The 23,232-nt window shown below is 42.2% G+C and overlaps 1 protein-coding gene across 2 annotated transcripts in view; it reads right to left on the minus strand.

Annotated features, from left to right (window-relative positions):
* The window catches only part of ARHGAP28 (Rho GTPase activating protein 28), a 271,890-nt gene that overhangs the window by 217,230 nt on the left and 31,428 nt on the right, over positions 1-23,232 (minus strand). Inside the window, exon 1 of one of the 2 annotated variants that reach the window (XM_077270230.1) lies at positions 1,714-2,024. The exons of the other annotated variant lie outside the window; for it this stretch is intronic. Coding sequence (XP_077126345.1) covers positions 1,714-1,844 — 131 coding nt within the window. The 5' untranslated portion in view covers positions 1,845-2,024. Of the gene's footprint in view, positions 1-1,713; positions 2,025-23,232 lie in introns of those variants that run through there. 2 annotated transcript variants of the gene reach the window in all.

A 23,232-nucleotide genomic window follows, 5' to 3' on the forward strand; every position in this document is an offset into this window, starting at 1 on the left:
TCATCACTGTCGACACTGGGGCTCACAATCTAAATTCCCTATCATGAAGTGTAGCTCTCCTCATCCACTCTGGGTTGATTGACAGATTTTATACTGGGTGAGGGGGGATGTTGCTGCTCATGATTGACAGATTAACATGTAATATGGCATAAAGAGATGAACTGTATCAAGAACCCTCTAATAATAAACAACTGAATGCATTTCATTGACTTTCTTGTTATGCCAAAGAAATCTAACTTAAAGAGGTTGTCCACTATTTTTGTATTGAGTGGGAGTGCAACAGCGGGCAACCCCACTGATCAGCTATTACTGGCGGCGGCCGGACATTCTCTTATGCTGCTGGAAAACAGCAGCTCTGTCAAATCTGCTGGAATAGGAGGAGGATCTACAGTATCCAACTGTGGCCACCATAGAAATAGTGGAGCAGCAGTGGTCTGGCAGCATCAGAGAACTTCCTCCGCACTAACAGCTGATTGGGGGGTGGCCAGGTGTTGGTCCTAAGGATAGGCCATCAATATGTTTTTAAAGTGTGGGAGGAAACTGGAGAACCTAGAGAAAACTCACGCAAACACAGGAAGAACATACAAACTTCTTGCAGATGTTGTCCTTGGTGGTACTTGGACCCAGGACCCAGCACTACAAACCAACTATGTTAGCCACCGAGCTGCCCTACATTGTCTCATAATGCAAATAAATGGGATCAAATTGTGATCTCTTGGGCAACATGACAATGACAGGCAAGTCCAAAACAGTTCATGACTTTTTTTCGATTTGCTTGGTGTGGTTATGGCTTGCTAGAGGTCTCGGTACCCTAAAGGTCGCAATGCAACCCTATTCACTTGCATTATGCTGTGATGTAACTGCCGTTCAAAGCAGTCTTTGGCGGCACAATTTCTGCTGTAGCCAAAGTCAATGTGTAGACTCAATATAAAAGTAGATCTATGCACTGAATCCCATTGCATGCATGTGGGTCTAAATAGTTGCATGTGAATTTGGTGAATGAAGGCACCTCTTCTGCTTCATTGACCCAGGATTGCTGAATTCTTCTTTCTCTTACAATTTATATATTAATTTTATTCAATTACCTAACACGCTGAATTCCACAGCACTTTACAGACATCAGTATCTCTGTCCCCATTGGGACTCACAACCTGAATTCCCTATCAGCATGTCTGTGGAGTGTGGGAGGAAACCAGAGAACTCAGAGGAAACTCATGGAAACAAGGGGAGAACATACAAACTCCTTGCAGACATTGTCCTTGGTGGGATTTGAACCCAAGAATCCAGTATATATATATATATATATATATATATATATATATATATATATATATATATATAATATCAACATTCTGCATCCAAACTGTTACAAAACGTTTCCAACTCTAAACATGACTTGTTCCCCAAACAAAACATTTGTAACAATACAACCAGTTCCATACTCCCTTCCTTACTGAAGACCCACCCCGGCATAATAATGGTAGCATACGTCTCACCAAGTTCTATGTAAAATCCTTGTACCTAAAAATCAGTGTGATCTCCCATGTAACGTACATGGTGGTGGTGACAGCTCGCCTCAGTACAGGCTGCAGGAAACTTTTCTGTAGTGCAAGGATCAGTAAATCACTGAGGATTATATAAACTGCAGATCAATGTGTCACAATCCAGGAGCAAAGCCCAATGGTGCTGAATAAAGAAAGAAGTGCTGGTTACCTGATGGTGAGAGGGGACCGGCTTCCTGGCATTGCCGCTGGCGCTGTGCTTTCCTCCGCTCGCGGTGTCCTGGAGGTGGTATATGAATGGTATCCTGTCAGGACCACACTGCCAGAGTCCTTTATCTCCATTATAGGGGCAGATGCATGTCCTCCCAGCACAGTAGTGACCGGTGCCTGTCACAGACACATGGCAGCCCTGCCCTGCAGCCCTGGGTGCCCTCTGCCTGCCTTTGTCATGAGAGAGCCAGAGAATGGGGTGAGGGCAGGACAGGACACTGCCTAATGCTAGACCAAGACTTGCTGCTGTTCAAAAACACCGCCCCCACTGCTAGGAAGTGCTGTGTCTAGAAAACAGCCCGCAGCTCTTTGTGTTCTCCACGATCCTGTGCTGTGGCCTCACCATTATTGTGCTGTCACCCACTGGTGATGATGAGAATGCACTACACTACAACATGGGACACCGGAGAAAACTTCCCCATCACTTCTCAACTCAGTTTCTTATTCATTAAAAACTACAATGGAATTATCTATAGATGTGGTGAGATTGCAGAGAACCTGGCACATAAGGAACATTTTACCAGTGGTCATTCGCCCACCATTTATAAATGTTATATTAGAACCACTGATGCTATGGTTGGACTACAAAAAAAAGGGCCTACAAACAATTATTAGCTATGTTATTATGTAAAATGATGTCTTCAAAAGGTAAAAGGTCTGGTACCACTGATTTTACTGTTATCGTCTCTGAATAAAAGGCTGTTTTATTTCTAGCTGGCATCTTAGTGGGCAGATCACATGCTGGATGAGTAATAGAATTTGATAAAAGAGTTAAAAATAATTTATCAACTGATTTTTTACTTGATTTACACAAGACGGGCATCTTTAGGCTACCAGCGTGCATTCTGTTATCCGAGAGAATCGGGTCGATTATGCTAATTACACTATGATCAGAGTGTGATCTGATTTTCTTGGATGAAGAGAAGATGGAGAAAAAAAATGTCTCCATCTTCCGCGTTCTGTCAGTCCGTGAAAATATGATTGCACTCGGATGTCATCAGAGTGCAGCTCAATGGTTTTTACTGACTCGTTGATTCACCTAGCCGTGTGAGATCTGATAATCAGTCATGTGAATAGTCCCATAGAATAACATTGGTCCTATACTTACACGATGAAACACGGTCATCTTCACGAGCTTTGATACTATGCAGTTAAGAATACCCGAATCAAAGTGGTGCCATGTATGAAAAATGGGCAGAATAGATATTTGGAGTGTTTTTTAAAGCGTAAAAGATCTTAAGCTGCTGAGTTTACAATAAATACAATTTTAATATAGGAGTCTAAATTTTTCCATGCATTTGTCATAATCTTTCAGTCAAGTATGAATTGCCATTCCATTTTAACAAGGGAGCCTATAGGAGGTGGATGGCTGACTTACTGTATAGCTGATGTTGGAAGAAGATGGGCTGCCAGAAAATGAATGTTGAATATAGTCTGGTCCAATGTCTTCCCTTTTTAATTATTATTTTAATTATACTTAATAGATTTACTTATTACAATGAATGGTAATATATCTACATGTAAAAACATACTGTATTTGTATAAATTGGATTGAAATAATTTAAATGAAAAAAAAAAGCATTTTGGTTCACAAAAGTGTCTGCTACATTTAAAGATCTGGTAGCTGAGCTATTTTTCATACCACTGCTATGCTTGGAAAAACAGAGGCTGTACTATTAGCAATTTCTTGCCCAGGTTACAATATCCAAGTCTGGAAATGTGAGTTTGCAGAAGTGACCAAAATTAATTGGAAAGCATGTGCGATTTAATTCTTCATTGGTTATATATACTTTCTTCTACATTTTATATATGTTTGCTTTATTATCTATTTTAACAGAACTTTCCATGGTGCTTGTCAGCTTAGTGATTATTCCATTTTGTCGCCTTTGGAGTTGTTAATGCAATGAACAGACCAATATAAGCTGAATATTCATTTGCTTAGCCAGAGGGCACCATCATCTGACTTTGAGTTAGAAGAACAATGAACTATCAGGGGATTTAGTGCCCTTGTGATTTCTCTTATACACTGTGAAAAAAAATCTTATGTGCATTTATTTCTCCTCTCTGGTTATCAGTTCTTCTCAGGCAACTGAAAAGAGCACCAGCTGCAAAATGAATTCCAAATTTTTTTATATATTTTTTCAGGACTGCTGCCATATACAGTATGTTCTCATACTGCATGTAAATCCCCTGCTTGTTGGCTCATCTGTCAAATCTAACACTATTTTGTCAATTCTGAGCGTTCTGACACTAATTGTATCTATTAATTCTAAAATATGAAAAATACGTATAAATCTTACCTCTATAATGGAAGAATCAATACTTGTTGAACCCGTAAGCCATACAACAAAACAATGGTTAACAGCCCAAAATGTAACACATTTTCATGTTTATCCAATTATTGTAAAAAAATGATTCAAAATACATAATTGACAGATTACTTTAAGTCCTCTTGGGCCTAGCCCCTACTCCTCTGTATAAGTTTGTCACACATTTAGTTATGTTTAATGTATTTGTTTTTTCCCCCTAATATTATAGATAATGATGATTGAATATGCCAAAATTTAAATTCAGTAATTTGCTTGGATTTGTCCAGGAAATTCTATTTGCATTGACATTATTTGTTGTAAATTGAATGTTCTTAATTAATCTCTTGATTCTCTCTAGATCCCAGAGCATAATTAAAGTAGGTTGGAAAAAAAATCATCATTTTAAAGCTCACCTGATCCGTCACCACATACTCCCATCCAGTCATGCATTCAAATGGCGTCCAGTGCAAGATGTCCTCTTCATGATGCCAAAGGCCTAATCGGCACCTGAAGTTCCAGCAGCAAAAGAGCTGATGAGGCCGTCGTACATGCAGTGGATGGGAATGGGGAGTAACAGGACATGTGAGCGGTGAGGAGAGTATTTTTTTACCAATTTTTCCAGCCCTCTACAAATCAGCAAAAGATTCTGATTCAGGAGAATTTTTTGCAAAAAACCCCAAAACATTCAGTCATCTGTAGTTATTAGTGATGAGCGAGTGTACTCGTTACTCGGGTTTCTCTGAGCATGCTCGGGTGGTCTCTGAGTATTTGTAACTGCTCAGAGATTCAGTTTTCATCGCCTCAGCTGCATGATTTGCGACTGCTAGACAGCCTGAATACATGTGGGGGTTGCCTGGTTGTTGGGGAATCCCCACATGTATTCAGCCTGTCTAGCAGCCGCAAATCATGCAGCTGTGGCGACATAAACTAAATCTCCGAGCACGCCCAAATACTCGGAGACCACCCGAGCATGCTCAGAGAAACCCGAATAACGAGTGTACTCGCTCATCACTAATAGTTATAACATAAACTTATGTTCAGTTTTATGTTATACTTGTATGTATGATTTGTGCTGAATCTCTGTTTGCCCCATTTTCATATGAGCAGCACCAGATATGATATGATTGACTTTTGGAATTCAGAATATGCCAGCTTTGCAGAATTATTCACAAAAAATTCTAATTCCAAGTACTCAGAAACAAGTCTGAGGTCTCCAGTCCCTTTCAAGCCCTTTAATGCAAATAAAGCTTTAGTAATATCAAAATGACCTCTACATGAATATTGCAATTGGTAAACAACGGATGGGAACTGTTCTTCGCTGCTGTTTTCTCATACACTATCTGTACAGTAGATTCAGGTTTTTTTTGTCTTATCTACCTATTTTTATTGCTAATCTGAGAGGCAGTAACATTGTCTCACTAAACAGAATTGACTTTGAAATGGCTGAAGCTCTGCATTCCCTGCCTTGGCTTTTATACAGGCTTTGATAGGCTAGGTTTTACTATGTGATGCTCTATATGATATGGCTGTGTTTTACTGCATGATGTGCTATAATATGGGATGGCTGTGTTATAGTATATGATGTGATAGCTGCAAGACATTATTAGAAATCCTGGCCGGTCATGCCTGAGGTCATGATGTGAGCCTTCTCTAGCTGAAGTAATCTTCTGCACTGTGTAAAATAATGGCTGGAATTTTTGACAAATCATGCAAATTGAATCCCAAATTGTTTATATTTGGCAGGTCTGGAGAATTTAAAAAATAATTGATATGGATTTCTATTGTATCAAATCAACTTGCTTATTGCTATACAACACCTAACCACACTTTAAAATAAATTAAAAAAAATATTTTATCTTGAAAGAACAGAGCAAATGACAATGTTACCAAAGTCATTCCTTGATAAATGTAAACCTACGGTCCCTATCATTCCATAAAAAGTCCTTCTGAAAACCATAATCCTCCATTCTGATTCTTCCTTGGTACAATATTTACAATTAATGGAAACATACCCTGAGAACTGTGCTAGGCGCTTTTAGGATATTGGGTTGGAAAATGACCAAGTGAAGTGCTCTCAGACATTAATTTAGCCATACTGCCCAACTGTTCTGTTTTTTGCCAAATTATCCCATCAAATAATCTCCAAAGAGGCAGAGCAGATGGAAATACACCCAAACACGAGTGTTTCAGAGAAATTTGTTAGCATTCAGAAGTAGATTCAGGGCAGAGTTTTAAAGAGCATCTGTAAGAATGATCATTCCCCCAAGCCATCTATATGGTCATGCATGTCATAGAAAGTTGAATAAAATAAATACCTTGATATCTGTGATCTGATATCTTATTCCAGAAAAAGCCATGCTTTTCTTTCATATGTAAATGAGCTTTTAAGATCTATGGGTGGGACACAGAGCTCCCTGATAATCTGCTTCCATAGCTTATTTTAAATTAAGGGGGCACCACTAGTGTGAGACATGGAACTCACTAGAGCAGACATGATAACTCTAGAGTCATTACATGACTCACAAGTGTCATGCCCCTTTCATTTTTTACTCCGCTCTGGAGGCAGATTCTCAGTTAGATTCATTCTGCCCCATAGATCTTAACAACTCATTTCCATATTAAGAAAAAAGTGGATTTCTCAGGAATAAAACATTGAATTGCAGATATCAAAGGTATCATTTTATTTAACCTGCCCATATAGACGGCTTAGGAGGGTTGATCCCACTGACAGATTGCTTTTAAGCTGAATTTACACTAAGAGATTATAGTGAATGAACATTCTTGATAATGCTCGTTTCATTATAATTTTTCAGTACAAGAACAATAGAAAAAAAGTCAAAAAATCTTAAAAGAAAAAGAGATAAATATTAAAACTTCACATTTAATTAAAAAAATCATTAAAACATTGGAGGAGAATTAGAAAAGAGGAAATAGCAAATTAGAGAAAAGATTACGCGTTTCGAACCAGCATGGTTCTTACTCATATCCTTTTTTGCTTTTCAAACTTTGAATCCAATAAAAACTGTGAATGTGCTGATGTCTGTAAAGAGCTGTGGAATTAATGGCACCATATAAGTGTGTAAAATAAATCAATAAAAAAATAAATGTGAGTGGATTGCCCACCAGGGCCGTGGGGTACTCGGTACCGGGTCCGATACTTAAGGGGATGTGTCACGGCGGTGACCCGATCCGTGGCCCTGGGCGCCCATGTAAAAGGGATATTGATTAAATTTTATGTTCATGACGCCACCTGTGGTATTCGGTCAGTAGGGACAGATGCTGCTTAAAGGGGTCCTCTGGGGTGATGGTATGGCAGCTAGATGGTATAACTTCCCACAGGTGAAGTATGTCCCCAGGGCTCCCGGTGAGTAAGTGAAGATGGTGAGAAGTTCATTGAAGAACGAGGACACAGGTTTGCAGTCTCTTTACATGGTTTACTGAAGCTTCAGGCAACCGCAGTCCAGGGCGCGAGGTCACAGGACAGGCAGGGTCTGGCTGGCTTGGAAGCGAATCCAGAGTCCCCTTCACCAGGTGGAGATGAAAGCCTTCCTCACAGCGCGGTGGTGTTGTAGTCCCTTACTGCTTATGGCTTCTGATAAGGTCCTCACAGTTCCTCTCTGTCCCTCATAAAGGTTAGGACACAACCCGTATGACAGGTGGAGCAGGCCTTTTTATAGGGTCTCTATCACGACCCGGTCCCTATAAGTATCACTGTGTCTCCTGGGTGTAAAGGTGGACAGGTAACTTGAAGTTCAGCTGTCCTGCCGGTTTCAGCTATGCCAGCATGGCCACGGTCTTCCGGCTACTGGAATCTGCGCCAGCCATGGAGGTAGCTAATTCACTGCTCTGCTCCACTGGTATCACTCTCCTGTGCCTTTTCTCTCCTACACACTTTCCACAAGCTGTTCATTCTTTCTAAGTTCTCTTTTCTCCACATCTCATCATTTAATACCCGTGTGCATAGTTTATATTTTCAATTTTCTTATTTACAAATTAATATTATTTTAATCTAGTGGATGTGTGCAGTATGGGATAAAGGGAGTAACTGGAATGTTCTTGTGCAGATCATGTAATCCCATGTGCCAAGGCCATTCCTCACAGTGTACTACTTTTACTGGTGTCCAGTGCATAGGAAAGAGCACTTTTCTATACAGTTTTAAATAAGGTATATTCATGCATAAAAGCCATTATGATGATTATCGATATGATGAGGACCCATTGATACAACCAGCAAAGTTCTCGGTGAAACCAGCTCTGAAATAAGAATAGGAAACAAAAGAACTGAATTCCATTGTTCTATTTGGAGCTGTTTAGCAATAAACTCAGTAAGATGTCCTAGCATGAACCCAGCTTCAGCTTTAATATATAGATAAAGCTACTATAGAGATTCCACAGCACTGCTTACTAAAACTGTATTGCATCAAGTAAAGTAAATGTGACATATCAAATGTGGACTTAATGTGGAGTTAATGCTTATTATCTAATAACATGTTAACCAAAGCCAAGCAAAATATGTCATTTATGCCAAATATCATTGTCTTCTATCTGGCTTATTATCCCTATAACCAAAGCTTAAACCATGTATAAATGAAATCATTCCGATTGTGAAATCTGATGTGTTCTGTCTGTTTGATTTTTTATGACTATCTTTGAATTCACAACCTCTTAGGTTGGTGTCACACATCTGGCATTCATGTTCTGAGTATGGACTGGCTGAGGGTCTCCTCACCAAAATTCAAGAGCCTCGTAGGCAGGGGCGGATTAAGGATAACTAAGGACCCCACTCACCCCCAATTCATTATACTTTCATATCCTCCTGTACTTTCATAAAGTCATCAAGCCGGATGAGTCATAAAGAAAGTTTTTGAAAATGACGCAAGACAGTTACTTTTGACAATTAGTGCAGGACCCAACAAGAGGGAGTTACTTCTAGACCTAATTTTAACCAACAGGTAAGACAGAATATAAAATTAATCGGGACTTACATAAAAGTGGTCTTAAAATAATAAGTTTTCACTTATCCTTTAATAAGTTGTTCAGTATAGTGGTGAAAAAAATAAACTTCTGGAAGGCTAGTTTCCATCGACTTAACAGATGATCGTAAACTCTGACAATATCGCTAAAAATAGAAGTACACAAAAGAAGTAAAAAGCTTTTATAAGCATCCAGATTAGGTCCTGTGCACAATATGTATCCTATGGGAATAAACAAGATAGAAATAGGAGAAGATCATTAAGACTAAATAAAACTGTAGGGGAGCAAGAAGTGGCAAAAAGAAAGTGGTTTAAAAATTATAGCAACAGGGGAGTGGTGAGGCATTAAATAATCATAGAGAGAAAATAAAGGGGCCACCTTATTAACTCTGGCACGTCTTATGCCTGTCTAAATAAGGGGATCACTGGGGTATGATGTGCAAAATTCATTAAGAGATCCCACTTAATGAATTTGAGGCATCTTCTCAGTGGTGTATGCCTGCATTGCGTCTCCCCTGAAATGCTACTCCAGTCCAGAACTGGAGCTAGAGAAACTTTGCAATTTTACAGAATAAGATGGGTAAGTGTAGTCATGCATCATCCTGCCACCGCTCCTCCTCAGCTCAGCCCTTTTTGGCAGTGCTGTTTCAAACATTCTTACATTGCACAAGAACTTTGCAACCTTCAATCAGTTTGGGGGCTACTAAGGGGTTAGTATACAGTGTGGGGGTACATTACAGTGAGAAGGCATCATGTTATGTATAAGAGAGCATCATGCTGTGTATAGGGGAGCTGTACAGGGGGGAGACTCGGGACATTATTCAATATTATGTGGACACTTAATGTTATAGGGGAACTCAGGTTACTGTGACTATCAAAAGGACACACAGGGCAATATTACTTTCTACGGAGCAAAATGTGGGCACTGTTTTCTAGGGCACTTGCACCCGGCATTACTATATTCTAGAGGGTTGCTTTAGAATTTAGAGGGCACAGAGAACCACACAGCAGGTGCAGTAATAGGGACACATACGGCAGCAGCATTGGGGTACTAGTAGGATGATGAGTTGTGCAGGTTGGGAATTGATGGTGAAATGCTGAAATTATGAGAAGTGAAATGTGTCTGTTGTATTCTCTGCAGACGAGTCCTGGGTGGCACAAGTTGTGTTGGTCTGGGCCAGATGGAAAAGACCAGAAAAGTGGAAGCCATCAGAAAGAATGTCAGCGGTAAGTCACCATCTGTAACTGTGCTGTGATCGCTTATATGTTCTGTAGGGCTGGTATTTACCACTGACCATATGGCGGTAATATCAATGTTGCTCTTTGTATAGAGATTATTTTCAGCAACAGCACGGTCATCTGCTGAGGTTCTCCTATTAGGGTGCATCATCCAGTTGTAATCAAGGTTACCTGGTTAGGGGCCCACTCAGAAGCTTTGCCCCCCCTTGAACCAAAACCCTAGCTACGCCTCTGCAGGGCCGAATACGGCGGACCTGCATAACCGGACATGCGGCTCCTCTTTCCAGACCGCAGCATGTCTATTTATCTTGTGGAGACACTCCGTCTCCACAAGATAAATAACACAGTCTATGAATACGATGCGGTGATTCCGCATGTGTTCAATGAACATATGCGGAATTACCATGTATACAGCAGAGGGTGGCGCTTTGGGCGAAGCGGTCCAAAGCGCTGGGTTTCCTGCACATGGAAACATACCCTTATTGTAACTCATTCTCTGTTGGATGTTTCCATAAGGTGGGCCCATGGTAACCTGTATCTCCCCTCCACACAGTGTCATGTGTGGGATCGCAAGGTTCCCACTGATCTCTAGATTAGGGGTCCTCATACACAGGGCAGCCCATGGAGAAGAGTGATTGGTTACCTCCTTCAGTCCCATAGACATTGGTATAGCGGTAGCGCACAAGAGACCACTGCTCCATTCAGTGACCACCGCTCCATTCCAATCAACATCGGACTGGTCATCTGGAAATGCTAGCAAATGCCAGATAGGCGGTCTAGCGGTGGGCCGCATCGGTCTACAACACTCATAATATATGGAGGACTATGGGGGTGCATTATATTATAAGGAGGACTATGTGGGTGCATTATACTTCTTATATGGATCCCCATGACTTCTATGTTAACCCCTGATGAGTATAATGGTTTATTTTCTTTTATACATTACAGAACAACGGCAGTACGGGAGACAAATACATACCAGGATGGGGCACCAGATAGTTACGCCACTGAGGTCAGACTATACAACATTGCAACAACGCTATAGTGTTCAAAATGAATAGGGAAAATGTGAATTTGGGTGGAAAATATTTTGGCATGGGGGGGGCCCCATTTGAAAATTCGCCCAGTGGCCCATAACTTTGTAGTTACGCCACTGCCAGATAAGGTAGTAAAATGTTGAAATTACATTTACCGCTTACTACCAATGGGTGTAGTTTTATTTCCCCCTCTAATATGTCATCTTCTGTAGTCATAGGCGATGAGAAAATATGGTGAGAGATGGTCTGGCTTTTAAGGAGTGGAGGTGTCAGGTTTTTTTTTCTCCTTTTAATTTTGCCCTATATACAAGTCATTATACCGGAAATAATGTTTCCTGGCATTTTTTTACTGCAGAATACATTTTATCTTCTGTTTTGTATATTTTATTGTCAGTCTGCAGAAGTGGAGTAATACTCTGACAACAATGTTCCCAGCAGCAACCTGAGAGTTAGAGATGAGTCCAGGTGTCTTCTCTATGCTCTTCCCATTCCATTTTAGCACCGTTTCCATCCATTTCTGCAATATTCCAAGTCTTCCAGAAAAATGCTTCAGTTTCCCATTGACTTCAATTATACTCATTACTTGAGTTGAGCCCAGCTGAGCATAGGACCTGCTCGATTCAAATACCAAGCACACAAGCATTTTAGTGCTCGCTCTTCACTAGTGTTGATATTCAACATGGGGTCAAAAATTAATCCTGAAAACTATTGTACTGTAAGTTAAACCTGCGCTGTGGGCAACATCTTGTTCTCTAAGGGATGCTAAGCTAGAGTTAAAAAAAAAATAACATCATAACAAAGCATCAACAAGGCTTTATGAAGGATTGATCTTTTCAAACTAATAGTTTCCTATTAGTTTGAAAGGATCAATCCTTCATAAAGTCTTGCTTCCCAGAGGAGAAAAGTTACAGACTGAATCAGGATAAGGTATTTGATGTTGTCTATTTAGACCTTTGAAAGGAATTTGACATGGTACCACATGAAAGGTTAGTACATTAAATGAGAACAATAAGAATAGAGTAAAATGTGCGTAATTGGCTAACTAGCTCAGTGATAGGACACAGAGGGTAGTCATTATTGGAACAACCTCGAATTGGGTCAGAGTTGTCATTGGGTTACCACAGGGGTCAGTATTGGGCCATCTTCTTCAGTATATTTTTTAACCCCTTTCCGACATCGGGCTTAATAGTACGCCGATGTCAGACTCCCTCCCTTTTGATGTGGGCTCTGGCGGTGAGCCCACATCTTTCCTGGCACATGTCAGCTGTTTTGAACAGCTGACATGTGCCCACAATAGCCTCAGGTGGAATCACGAATCACCCGTGGCTAATAACCAGTTAAATGCCAATGTCAAATGCTGATAGCGGCATCTAACAAGTGGTTCCGGCAATCGAGCCAGAAATCCACCCACCGGTGACCCGCGTCATGTGATCGCGGGTCACCGGTGTGTTGGCATGACAACCGGAGGTCTCCTGGAGACCCTTATGGTTGTCAGTGCCAGCTTGCTGTGAGCGCTACCCAGTGGTCGGTGCACATAGCAAGTGAGTAATTCTGCTATATAGAGGTGATCTAATCATCGTCTTTATGTAGCAGAGCAGATCGGCTTATGGCAGCTTCTAGTCTCCCGTGGAGACTATTGAAAGTTGAAGTTGAAGTTCAAATCACCCCTCTTTCGCCCCATTCAAAATAAAGCAATAAAAAAATCTAACATACACATGTTTGGTTCAGAATCGCCTGATCTATCAATAAAAAAAGGATTAACCTGATCGCTAAATGGCGTAGCAAGAAAAAAAGTAAAAACTCCAGAATTACGTTTTTTTGGTCACCACAACATTGCATTAAAATACAATAATGGGAGATCAAAAGATCATATCTGCACCAATATGGTATAATTGAAAATGTCAGCTCGGCATGCAAAAAACAAGCCCTCACCCAACCCAAGATCATGAAAAATGGTGGAGATGCTACAGGTATCGGAGAATGGCGCAATTTTTTAAATTTTTTAACAGTTTGGAATTTTTTTTACCACTTAGATAAAAAAGAACCTTATATAACCTTATATAATAATATATAATAATCATAATGGCAGGTCAGTTTTAGCATTTAGTGAACCTAGTAAAAAGCCAAACAAAAAAACAAATGTGGGATTGCACTTTTTTTGCAATTTCACCGCACTTAGAATTTTTTTCCTGTTTTCTAGTACATAACATGGTAAAACCAATGGCGTCAATCAAAAGTACACCTCATCCTGAAAAAACAAGCCCACACAGGGCCATTTTGATGGAAAATTTAAAAAGTTATGGCTCTGAGAAGAAGGGGAGCAAAAAAGAAAACGCAAAACCGAAAAAAGCTCTGAGGGTTAAGGGATTAATGACTTTGTAGATCAAGTACAGAATATAATTTCAACATTTGCAAATGATGCAAAGCTCTATAAGGCCTCTTTCACAAGTCCCTGTCTCCAGTACGTGTGGTGACCGTTGTGTGGTGACCGTTTTCACACGCATGGGAGACACTGACACACTTAGACCCATTCAAATGACTAAGACACCTCCCCATTACTAATCCTATAGTTATATGTTAACCCCTTCATGACCCAGCCTATTTTGACCTTAATGACCTGGCCATTTTTTGCAATTCTGACCAGTGTCCCTTTATGAGGTAATAACTCAGGAACGCTTCAACGGATGCTAACGATTCTGAGATTGTTTTTTTCGTGACATATTGGGCTTCATGATGATGGTAAATTTAGGTCGATATTTTTTGCGTTTATTTGTGAAAAAAACTGAAATTTGGAGAAAATTTTGAAAATTTCGCAATTTTCAAATTTTGAATTTTTATTCTGTTAAACCAGAGAGTTATGTGACACAAAATACTTAATAAATAACATTTCCCACATGTCTACTTTACATCAGGACAATTTTGGAAACAAAATTTTTTTTTGCTAGGAAGTTATAAGGGTTAAAATTTGACCAGTGATTTCTCATTTTTACAACAAAATTTACAAAACCATTTTTTTTTAGGGACCACCTCACATTTGAAGTCAGTTTGAGGGGTCTATATGGCTGAAAATACCCAAAAGTGACACCATTCTAAAAACTGCACCCCTCAAGGTGCTCAAAACCACATTCATGAAGTTTATTAACCCTTCAGGTGTTTCACAGCAGCAGAAGCAACATGGAAGGAAAAAATGAACATTTAAATTTTTAGTCACAAAAATGATCTTTTAGCAACAATTTTTTTATTTTCCCAAGAGTAAAAGGAGAAACTGGACCCCGAAAGTTGTCCAAATTGTCCTGAGTACGCTGATACCCCATATGTGGGGGGAACCACTGTTTGGGCGCACGACAGGGCTCAGAAGGAAAGGAGCGCCATTTGACTTTTTGAATAAAAAATTGGCTCCAATCTTTAGCGGACACCATGTCACGTTTGGAGAGCCCCTGTGTGCCTAAACATTGGAGCTCCCCCACAAGTGACCCCATTTTGGAAACTAGACCCCAAAAGGAACTTATCTAGATGCATAGTGAGCACTTTAAACCCTCAGGTGCTTCACAAATTGATCCGTAAAAATGAAAAAGTACTTTTTTTTTCACAGAAAAATTCTTTCAGCCTCAATTTTTTCATTTTCACATGGGCAACAAGATAAAATGGATCCTAAAATTTGTTGGGCAATTTCTCCTGAGTACACCGGTACCTTACATGTGGGGGTAAACCACTGTTTGGGCACACGGTAAGGCTTGGAAGGGAAGGAGCGCCATTTGACTTTTTGAATGAAAAATTAGCTCCAATCGTTAGCGGACACCATGTCGCATTTGGAGAGCCACTGTGTGCTTAAACATTGGAGCTCCCCCACAAGTGACCCCATTTTGGAAACTAGACCCCAAAAGGAACTTATCTAGATGCATAGTGAGCACTTTAAACACTCAGGTGCTTCACAAATTGATCCGTAAAAATGAAAAAGTACTTTTTTTCACCAAAAATTTCTTTCAGCCTCAATTTTTTCATTTTCACATGGGCAACAGGATAAAATGGATCCTAAAATTTGTTGGGCAATTTCTCCTGAGTACACCGATACCTCACATGCAGGGGTAAACCACTGTTTGGGCACACGGTAAGGCTTGGAAGGGAAGAAGCGCCATTTGACTTTTTGAATGAAAAATTAGCTCCAATCGTTAGCGGACACCATGTCGCGTTTGGAGAGCCACTGTGCTCCTAAACATTGAAGCTCCCCCACAATGACCCCATTTTGGAAACTAGACCCCCCAAGGAACTTATCTAGATGCATAGTGAGCACTTGAAACCCTCAGGTGCTTCACAAATTGATCCGTAAAAATGTAAAAGTACTTTTTTTCACAAAAAAAATTTTTCAGCCTCAATTTTTTCATTTTTACATGGGCAGCAGGATAAAATGGATCCTAGAGTTTGTTGGGCAATTTCTCCTGAGTACGCAGATACCTCATATGTGGGGGTAAACCACTGTTTGGGTGTATGGCAAGGCTCGGAAGGAAAGGCGTGCCATTTGACTTTTTGAATGGAAAATTAGCTCCAATCGTTAGTGGACACCATAGTTACATAGTTACATAGTTACATAGTTATTAAGGTTGAAGGAAGACTGTAAGTCCATCTAGTTCAACCCATAGCCTAACCTACCATGCCCTAACATGTTGATCCAGGGGAAGGCAAAAAAACCCCATGTGGCAAAGAGTAACTCCACCATGGGGAAAAAAATTCCTTCCCGACTCCACATACGGCAATCAGACTAGTTCCCTGGATCAACGCCTTATCAAGGAATCTAGTGTATATACCCTGTAACATTATACTTTTCCAGAAAGGTATCCAGTCCCCTCTTAAATTGAATTAATGAATCACTCATTACAACATCATACGGCAGAGAGTTCCATAGTCTCACTGCTCTTACAGTAAAGAATCCGCGTCTGTTATTATGCTTAAACCTTTCCTCAAGACGTGTCGCATTTGGAGAGCCCCTGTGTGCCTAAACATTAGAGCTCCCCCAAACGTGATCCCATTTTGGTAACTAGACCCCCCAAGGAACTAATCTAGATGTGTGGTGAGCACCTTGAACCCCCAAGTGCTTCACAGAAGTTTATAACGCAGAGCCATGAAAATAAAAAATATTTTTTCTTTTCTCAAAAATGATTTTTAGCCCGCAATTTTTTATTTTGACAATGGTTAAAGGAGAAATTGGACCACAAAAGTTGTTGTCCAGTTTGTCTTGAGTACGTTGATACCCCACATGTGGGGGTACAACACTGTTTGGGCACACGTCGAGGCTCGGAAGGGAAGTAGTGACGTTTTGAAATGCAGACTTTGATGGAATGCTCTGCGGGCGTCACGTTGCGTTTGCAGAGCCCCTGATGTGCCTAAACAGTAGAAACCCCCCACAAATGACCCAATTTTGGAAACTAGACCTCCAAAGGAACTTATCTAGATGTGTGTTGAGCACTTTGAACCCCCAAGCGCTTCACAGAAGTTTATAACGCAGAGCCGTGAAAATAAAAAAAACATTTTTCTTTCCTCAAAAATAATATTTTAGCCCAGAATTTTTTATTTTCCCAAGGGTAACAGGAGAAATTGGACCCCAAAAGTTGTTGCCAGTTTCTCCTGAGTACGCTGATACCCCATATGTGGGGGGTAACACACCCCTAACCCTAATCTTAACTCTAATTCCAACCCTAACTCTAATTCCAACCCTAACCATAAGGCTATGCGCCCACGTTGCGGATTTGTGTGCGGATTTTTCCGCACCGGTTTTGAAAAATCCGCAGGTAAAATGCACTGCGCTTAATCTGCGGATTTACCGCGGATTTCCAGTGTTTTTTGAATGGATTTCGCCTGCGGATTCCTATTATGGAGCAGGTGTAAAATGCTGCGGAATCCGCACAAAGAATTGACATGCTGCGGAAAATACAACGCAGTGTTTCCATGCGGTATTTTCCGCACCATGGGCACTGCGGATTTGGTTTTCCATAGGTTTACATGGTTCTGTAAACGTGATGGAAAACTGCTATGAATCCGCAGCGACCAATCCGCTGCGGATCCCCAGCCAAATCCGCACCGTGTGCACATAGCCTAATTCTAACCCTAACCCTAATTGTAACCCTAACCCTAATTCTAACCCTAACCCTAATTCTAACCCTAACCCTAATTGCAACCCTAACCCTAAGTGGAACCCTACCCTTAATTCTAACCCTAATTGCAACCCCAACCCTAATTGCAACCCTAACCCTAATTGCAACCCCAACCCTAATTGGAACCCTAACCCTGCGTGCAACCCTAACCCTAAGTGCAACCCTAAACCTAAGTGCAACCCTAAGTGCAACCCTAACCCTAAGTGCAACCCTAACCCTAAGTGAAACCCTAACCCTAAGTGCAACCCTAAGCCTATGTGCAACCCTAAGTGCAACCCTAACCCTAAATGCAACCCTAATCCTAAGTGCATCCCTAACCCTAAGTGCATCCCTAACCCTAAGTGCAACACTAACCCTAAGTGCAACACTAACCCTAAGTGCAACCCTAAGTGCAACCCTAATCCTAAGTGCAATCCTAACCTTAGTTGCAACCCTAACCCTAAGTGCAACCCTAAGTGCAACCCTAACCCTAAGTACAACCCGATCACAATCACAGCGATCAAAATGTACCTGGAAAGAATCTACCGGCAGGCAGATTCGGCGGGCGCACTGCGCATGCGCCCGCCATTTTGGAAGATGGCGGCGCCCATGGAGAAGACGGACACCGGGAGGGACATCGGAGCTCGGTAAGTAGCACGGGGGGGATCGGGGCATGGGGGGAGCGGACAGGAGGATGGGGGGAGCAGACAGGAGGACGGTGGGGAGCAGGGGACATGACAGGACAGAGAGGAGGAGATCGGTGATGGTGGGGGGGCAGATCGGGGTCTCCAGCCATGGCAGATGCTATTGCAGCATTGGCCAAGGCTGGATTGTAATATTTCACCAATTTTCATAGGTGAAATATTAGAGATTGCTCTGATTGGCTGTTTCACTTTCAACAGCCAATCAGAGTGATTGTAGCCACGGGGGGGGTGAAGCCACCCCCCCCCGGGCTGAAGCACCACTCACCCTGTCCCTGCAGGTCAGGTGAAATTGGAGTTAACCCTTTCACCCGATCTGCAGGGACGTGATCCCTCCATGACGCCACATAGGCATCACAGGTCGGATTGGCACTGACTTTCATGACGCCTACATGGCGTCAAAAGTCGGGAAGGGGTTAAATAAAGAAACAACACAAATAAAATCTTTTAATTTAAAAAAATGACACAGACTCCTTTATTAATCTCAATTAAACCGTACTTACTGCAACGTCTAATTCTACTGAAGCCATCAATCTCATGTAATAAAAGTAAAATAAAAAATACACTTTCATCATTCTCCTCTTCTCTCGAAGATCACTGGCAGACAGGGGCTGGCTGGCAAATTTTAGCCTGGGGGGCAAGCACACAGCAGTGGCCCATGAGTAGCGGCCCATCCTTAAAGGGGTTGTCGGATCTTAAGCTACATGTTTAGTCACTATGTGTGAATCCTCATATCGTGCGCACTGTGCGCTGTGAGGATTCTCCGGTGCCTGCGCCGGGAACAAGTGGTCTTGTGACTGCAATATATAATATGACACACACACGCACAGTCCCACTGTAAAATTGACATGCACAGCCCCACTGTATAGTGACATACACGCACAGCCCCACTGTATAGTGACACACGCACAGCCCCACTGTATAGTGACACACACGCACAGCCCCACTGTATAGTGACATATACGCACAGCCCCACTGTATAGTGACATATACACGCACAGCCCCACTGTATAATCACACACGCACAGCCCCACTGTATAATCACACTCACGCACAGCCCCACTGTATAGTCACACACACAGCCCCACTGTATAATCACACACACACAGGGCCGGACAGGGACAAAAAAGCAGCCCTGCCACAAAAAACCCCACCAGTCCACATACTCAAACACTCCCCACCCCCAATCAGTGAATTTTGCTATACTTTGTTCTGCCCTTCAACAATCCTCTTAAAGGAGTTATTTGAAGAGCCACATGTGAATGGCGCCGAAGTGCGCATGATCGACCACAGGTCCATTTACATGGTGCTCTTTGGAGCTCCAGCTCTCGGGATCATGGGGGTCTCAGCGGTTGGACCCCGGCGATTCCAAGATCTCAGCATAGGAGATTACTTGGGATAATCCATTTAAATGGATTTTCCAATATTTTTTAAAATTTTCCTATAAAAAAACTGAAAATAATAAACCAGTATTGACCTTCCCAAAGACCAATGTCGCCTCTCTGACAACCGAACAGGAGAAATGGCACCATGCAGTGTTTATATACAGGACAGAAGAGGTGGTACTGTGCAGTGTATATATACAGGACAGGAGGAGTGGTACTGTGCAGTGTATATATACAGGACAGGAGAGGTGGTACTGTGCAGTGTATATATACAGGACAGGAGGAGTGGTACTGTGCAGTGTATATATACAGGACAGGAGAGGTGGTACTGTGCAGTGTATATATACAGGACAGAAGGAGTGGTACTGTGCAGTGTATATATACAGGACAGGAGAGGTGGTACTGTGCAGTGTATATATACAGGACAGGAGGAGTGGTACTGTGCAGTGTATATATACAGGACAGGAGAGGTGGTACTGTGCAGTGTATATATACAGGACAGAAGGAGTGGTACTGTGCAGTGTATATATACAGGACAGGAGAGGTGGTACTGTGCAGTGTATATATACAGGACAGGAGGAGTGGTACTGTGCAGTGTATATATACAGGACAGGAGAGGTGGTACTGTGCAGTGTATATATACAGGACAGAAGCAGTGGTACTGTGCAGTGTATATATACAGGACAGGAGGAGTGGTACTGTGCAGTGTATATATACAGGACAGGAGGAGTGGTACTGTGCAGTGTATATATACAGGACAGGAGAGGTGGTACTGTGCAGTGTATATATACAGGACAGAAGGAGTGGTACTGTGCAGTGGATATATACAGGACTGGAGGAGTGGTACTGTGCAGTGCATATATAGAGGACAGGAGGAGTGGTACTGTGCAGTGTATATATACAGAAGGAGTGGTACTGTGCAGTGGATATATACAGGACAGGTGGAGTGGTACTGTGCAGTGTATATATACAGGAGGAGTGGTACTGTGCAGTGTATATATACAGGAGGAGCGGTACTGTGCAGTGTATATATACAGGAGGAGTGGTACTGTGCAGTGTATATATACAGGAGGAGTGGTACTGTGAAGTGTATATATACAGGAGGAGTGGTACTGTGCAGTATATATACAGGAGGAGTGGTACTGTGCAGTGTATATATACAGGACAGAAGGCGTGGTACTGTGCAGTGGATATATACAGGAGGAGTGGTGCTGTGCAGTGTATATATACAGGACAGGAGGAGTGGTACTGTGCAGTGGATATATACAGTACAGAAGGAGTGGTACTGTGCAGTGTATATATACAGGAGGAGTGGTACTGTGCAGTGGATATATACAGTACAGAAGGAGTGGTACTGTGCAGTGGATATATACAGGAGGAGTGGTGCTGTGCAGTGTATATATACATGACAGGAGGAGTGGTGCTGTGCAGTGTATATATACAGGACAGGAGGAGTGGTGCTGTGCAGTGTATATATACAGGACAGGAGAAGTGGTACTGTGCAGTGTATATATACAGGAGGAGTGGTACTGTGCACTATATATACAGGACAGGAGGAGTGGTACTGTGCAGTGTATATATACAGGACAGGAGGAGTGGTGCTGTGCAGTGTATATATACAGGACAGGAGAAGTGGTACTGTGCAGTGTATATATACAGGAGGAGTGGTACTGTGCAGTGTATGTATACAGGAGGAGTGGTACTGTGCAGTGTATATATACAGAATAAGGCCACATGTTCAGTATTTGGTCAGTATTTTTTATCCGTATTTGTAGCCAAAACCAGGAGTGGGTGATATGTGGTGCATATGTTTCTATTATACTTTCCCTCTGATTGTTCCACTCCTGGTTTTGGCTGCAAATACTGATGTAAAATACTGACCAAATACTGATAGTGTGAACGTGGGCTTAATACAGGTACTCATTAGGGTGGAATCACAGTAGAATATGGCATCGGATGTGAGAAGAAAATCGTACCACTTTTGTGGAAGAAAATGGAACCGATTTTTTTTAATACTCTTTATTAGTCCATGTGGCAACATTTCACTTCCATATCAGAGAAATGTTCAGTTATGGATCTGAAACGTTGCCACATGGACTAATAAAGAGTCCGCTAGTTTTCTCACAATTAATTGGAATGATAGAGAGATATATAGATACACACACATACATAGTAAGAATAGATACTGAGAATTACACCATTTATGCAGGACAGTAGAAGTATACACAGCTCCCAATATACCGTATGTACTCGAGTATAAGTCAACCCGAGTATAAGCCGAGGCACCTAATTTTGCCACAAAAAACTGCAAAAACTTATTGACTCGAGTATAAGCCGGGTATACATTGTCCCCACTTCCCCGTCCTTGTATGCATGGCTCCTTATCCCCGTCCTTGTGTGCATGGCTCCTTATCCCTGTCCTTGTATTCATAGCTCCTCATCCCTGTCCTTGTATGCATGGCTCCTTATCCCCGTCCTTGTGTGCATGGCTCCTTATCCCTGTCCTTGTATTCATAGCTCCTCATCCCCGTCCTTGTATGCATGGCTCCTTATCCCTGTCCTTGTTTGCATGGCTCCTTATCCCCGTCCTTGTTTGCATGGCTCCTTATCCCCGTCCTTGTATACATTGCTCCTTATCCCCGTCTTTGTATGCATGGCTCCTCATCCCCGTCCTTGTATGCATGGCTCCTCATCCCCGACCTTGTATGCCTGGCTCCTTATCCCTGTCCTTGTATGTATAGCTCCTTATCCCTGTCCTTGTATGCATAGCTCCTTATCCCTGTCCTTGTATGCATAGCTGCTCATCCCAATCCTTGTCTGCATGGCTCCCCTGTCCTTGTGTGCATGGCTCCTTATCCCCGTCCTTGTATGCATAGCTCCTTATCCCTGTCCTTGTATACATAGCTCCTCATCCCCATCCTTGTCTGCATGGCTCCGCTGTCCTTGTGTGCATGGCTCCTTATCCCTGTCTTTGTATGCATAGCTCCTTATCCCTGTCCTTGTATGCATACCTCCTCATCGCCATCCCCATCCTTGTCTGCATGGCTCCGCTGTCCTTGTGTGCATGGCTCCTTATCCCTGTCCTTGTATGCATAGCTCCTTATCCCTGTCCTTGTATGCATAGCTCCTTATCCCCGTCCTTGTATGCATAGCTCCTTATCCCCGTCCTTGTATGCATGGCTCCTTACTCCCGTCCTTGTATGCATGGTTCCTATAAAAAAATTAAAAAAAAACACTTCCTATTTACCTTCCCTGCATGCCCTCGCAGCATCTCGTTCTGGTGCCAGCAGCTCCTATGGCTGGGCGATCACATGTCCCTCACTCATTAAGGTAATGAATATTTACCCACACCTATGGGAGTGGAGAGGGGTGAATACTCATTACTTTAATGAGCGGAGGACACGTGATCGCTCGGCCTGAAGAGCTGCTGGCCCCGGAACGAGATTCAGTGAGGGCGCGCAGGGAAGGTAAGTAGGATGTGTGCTGGAAGCCGGCGGCTGTGGCTGTGCACACTGTGAGGCCGGTTTCACACGTCAGTGTCTCCAGTAGGTGAGGTGACAGTTTCCTCACGTACTGGAGACACTGACACACGTAGACCCATTAAATTCAATGCATCTGTGCAGATGTCATTGATTTTTTGCGGACCGTGTCTCCGTGTGCCAAACACGGAGACATGTCAGTGTTTGTGGGA

Source organism: Ranitomeya variabilis, chromosome 6 (genome assembly GCF_051348905.1).
Source record: "Ranitomeya variabilis isolate aRanVar5 chromosome 6, aRanVar5.hap1, whole genome shotgun sequence".
Taxonomy (NCBI): Eukaryota; Metazoa; Chordata; class Amphibia; order Anura; family Dendrobatidae; genus Ranitomeya; species Ranitomeya variabilis.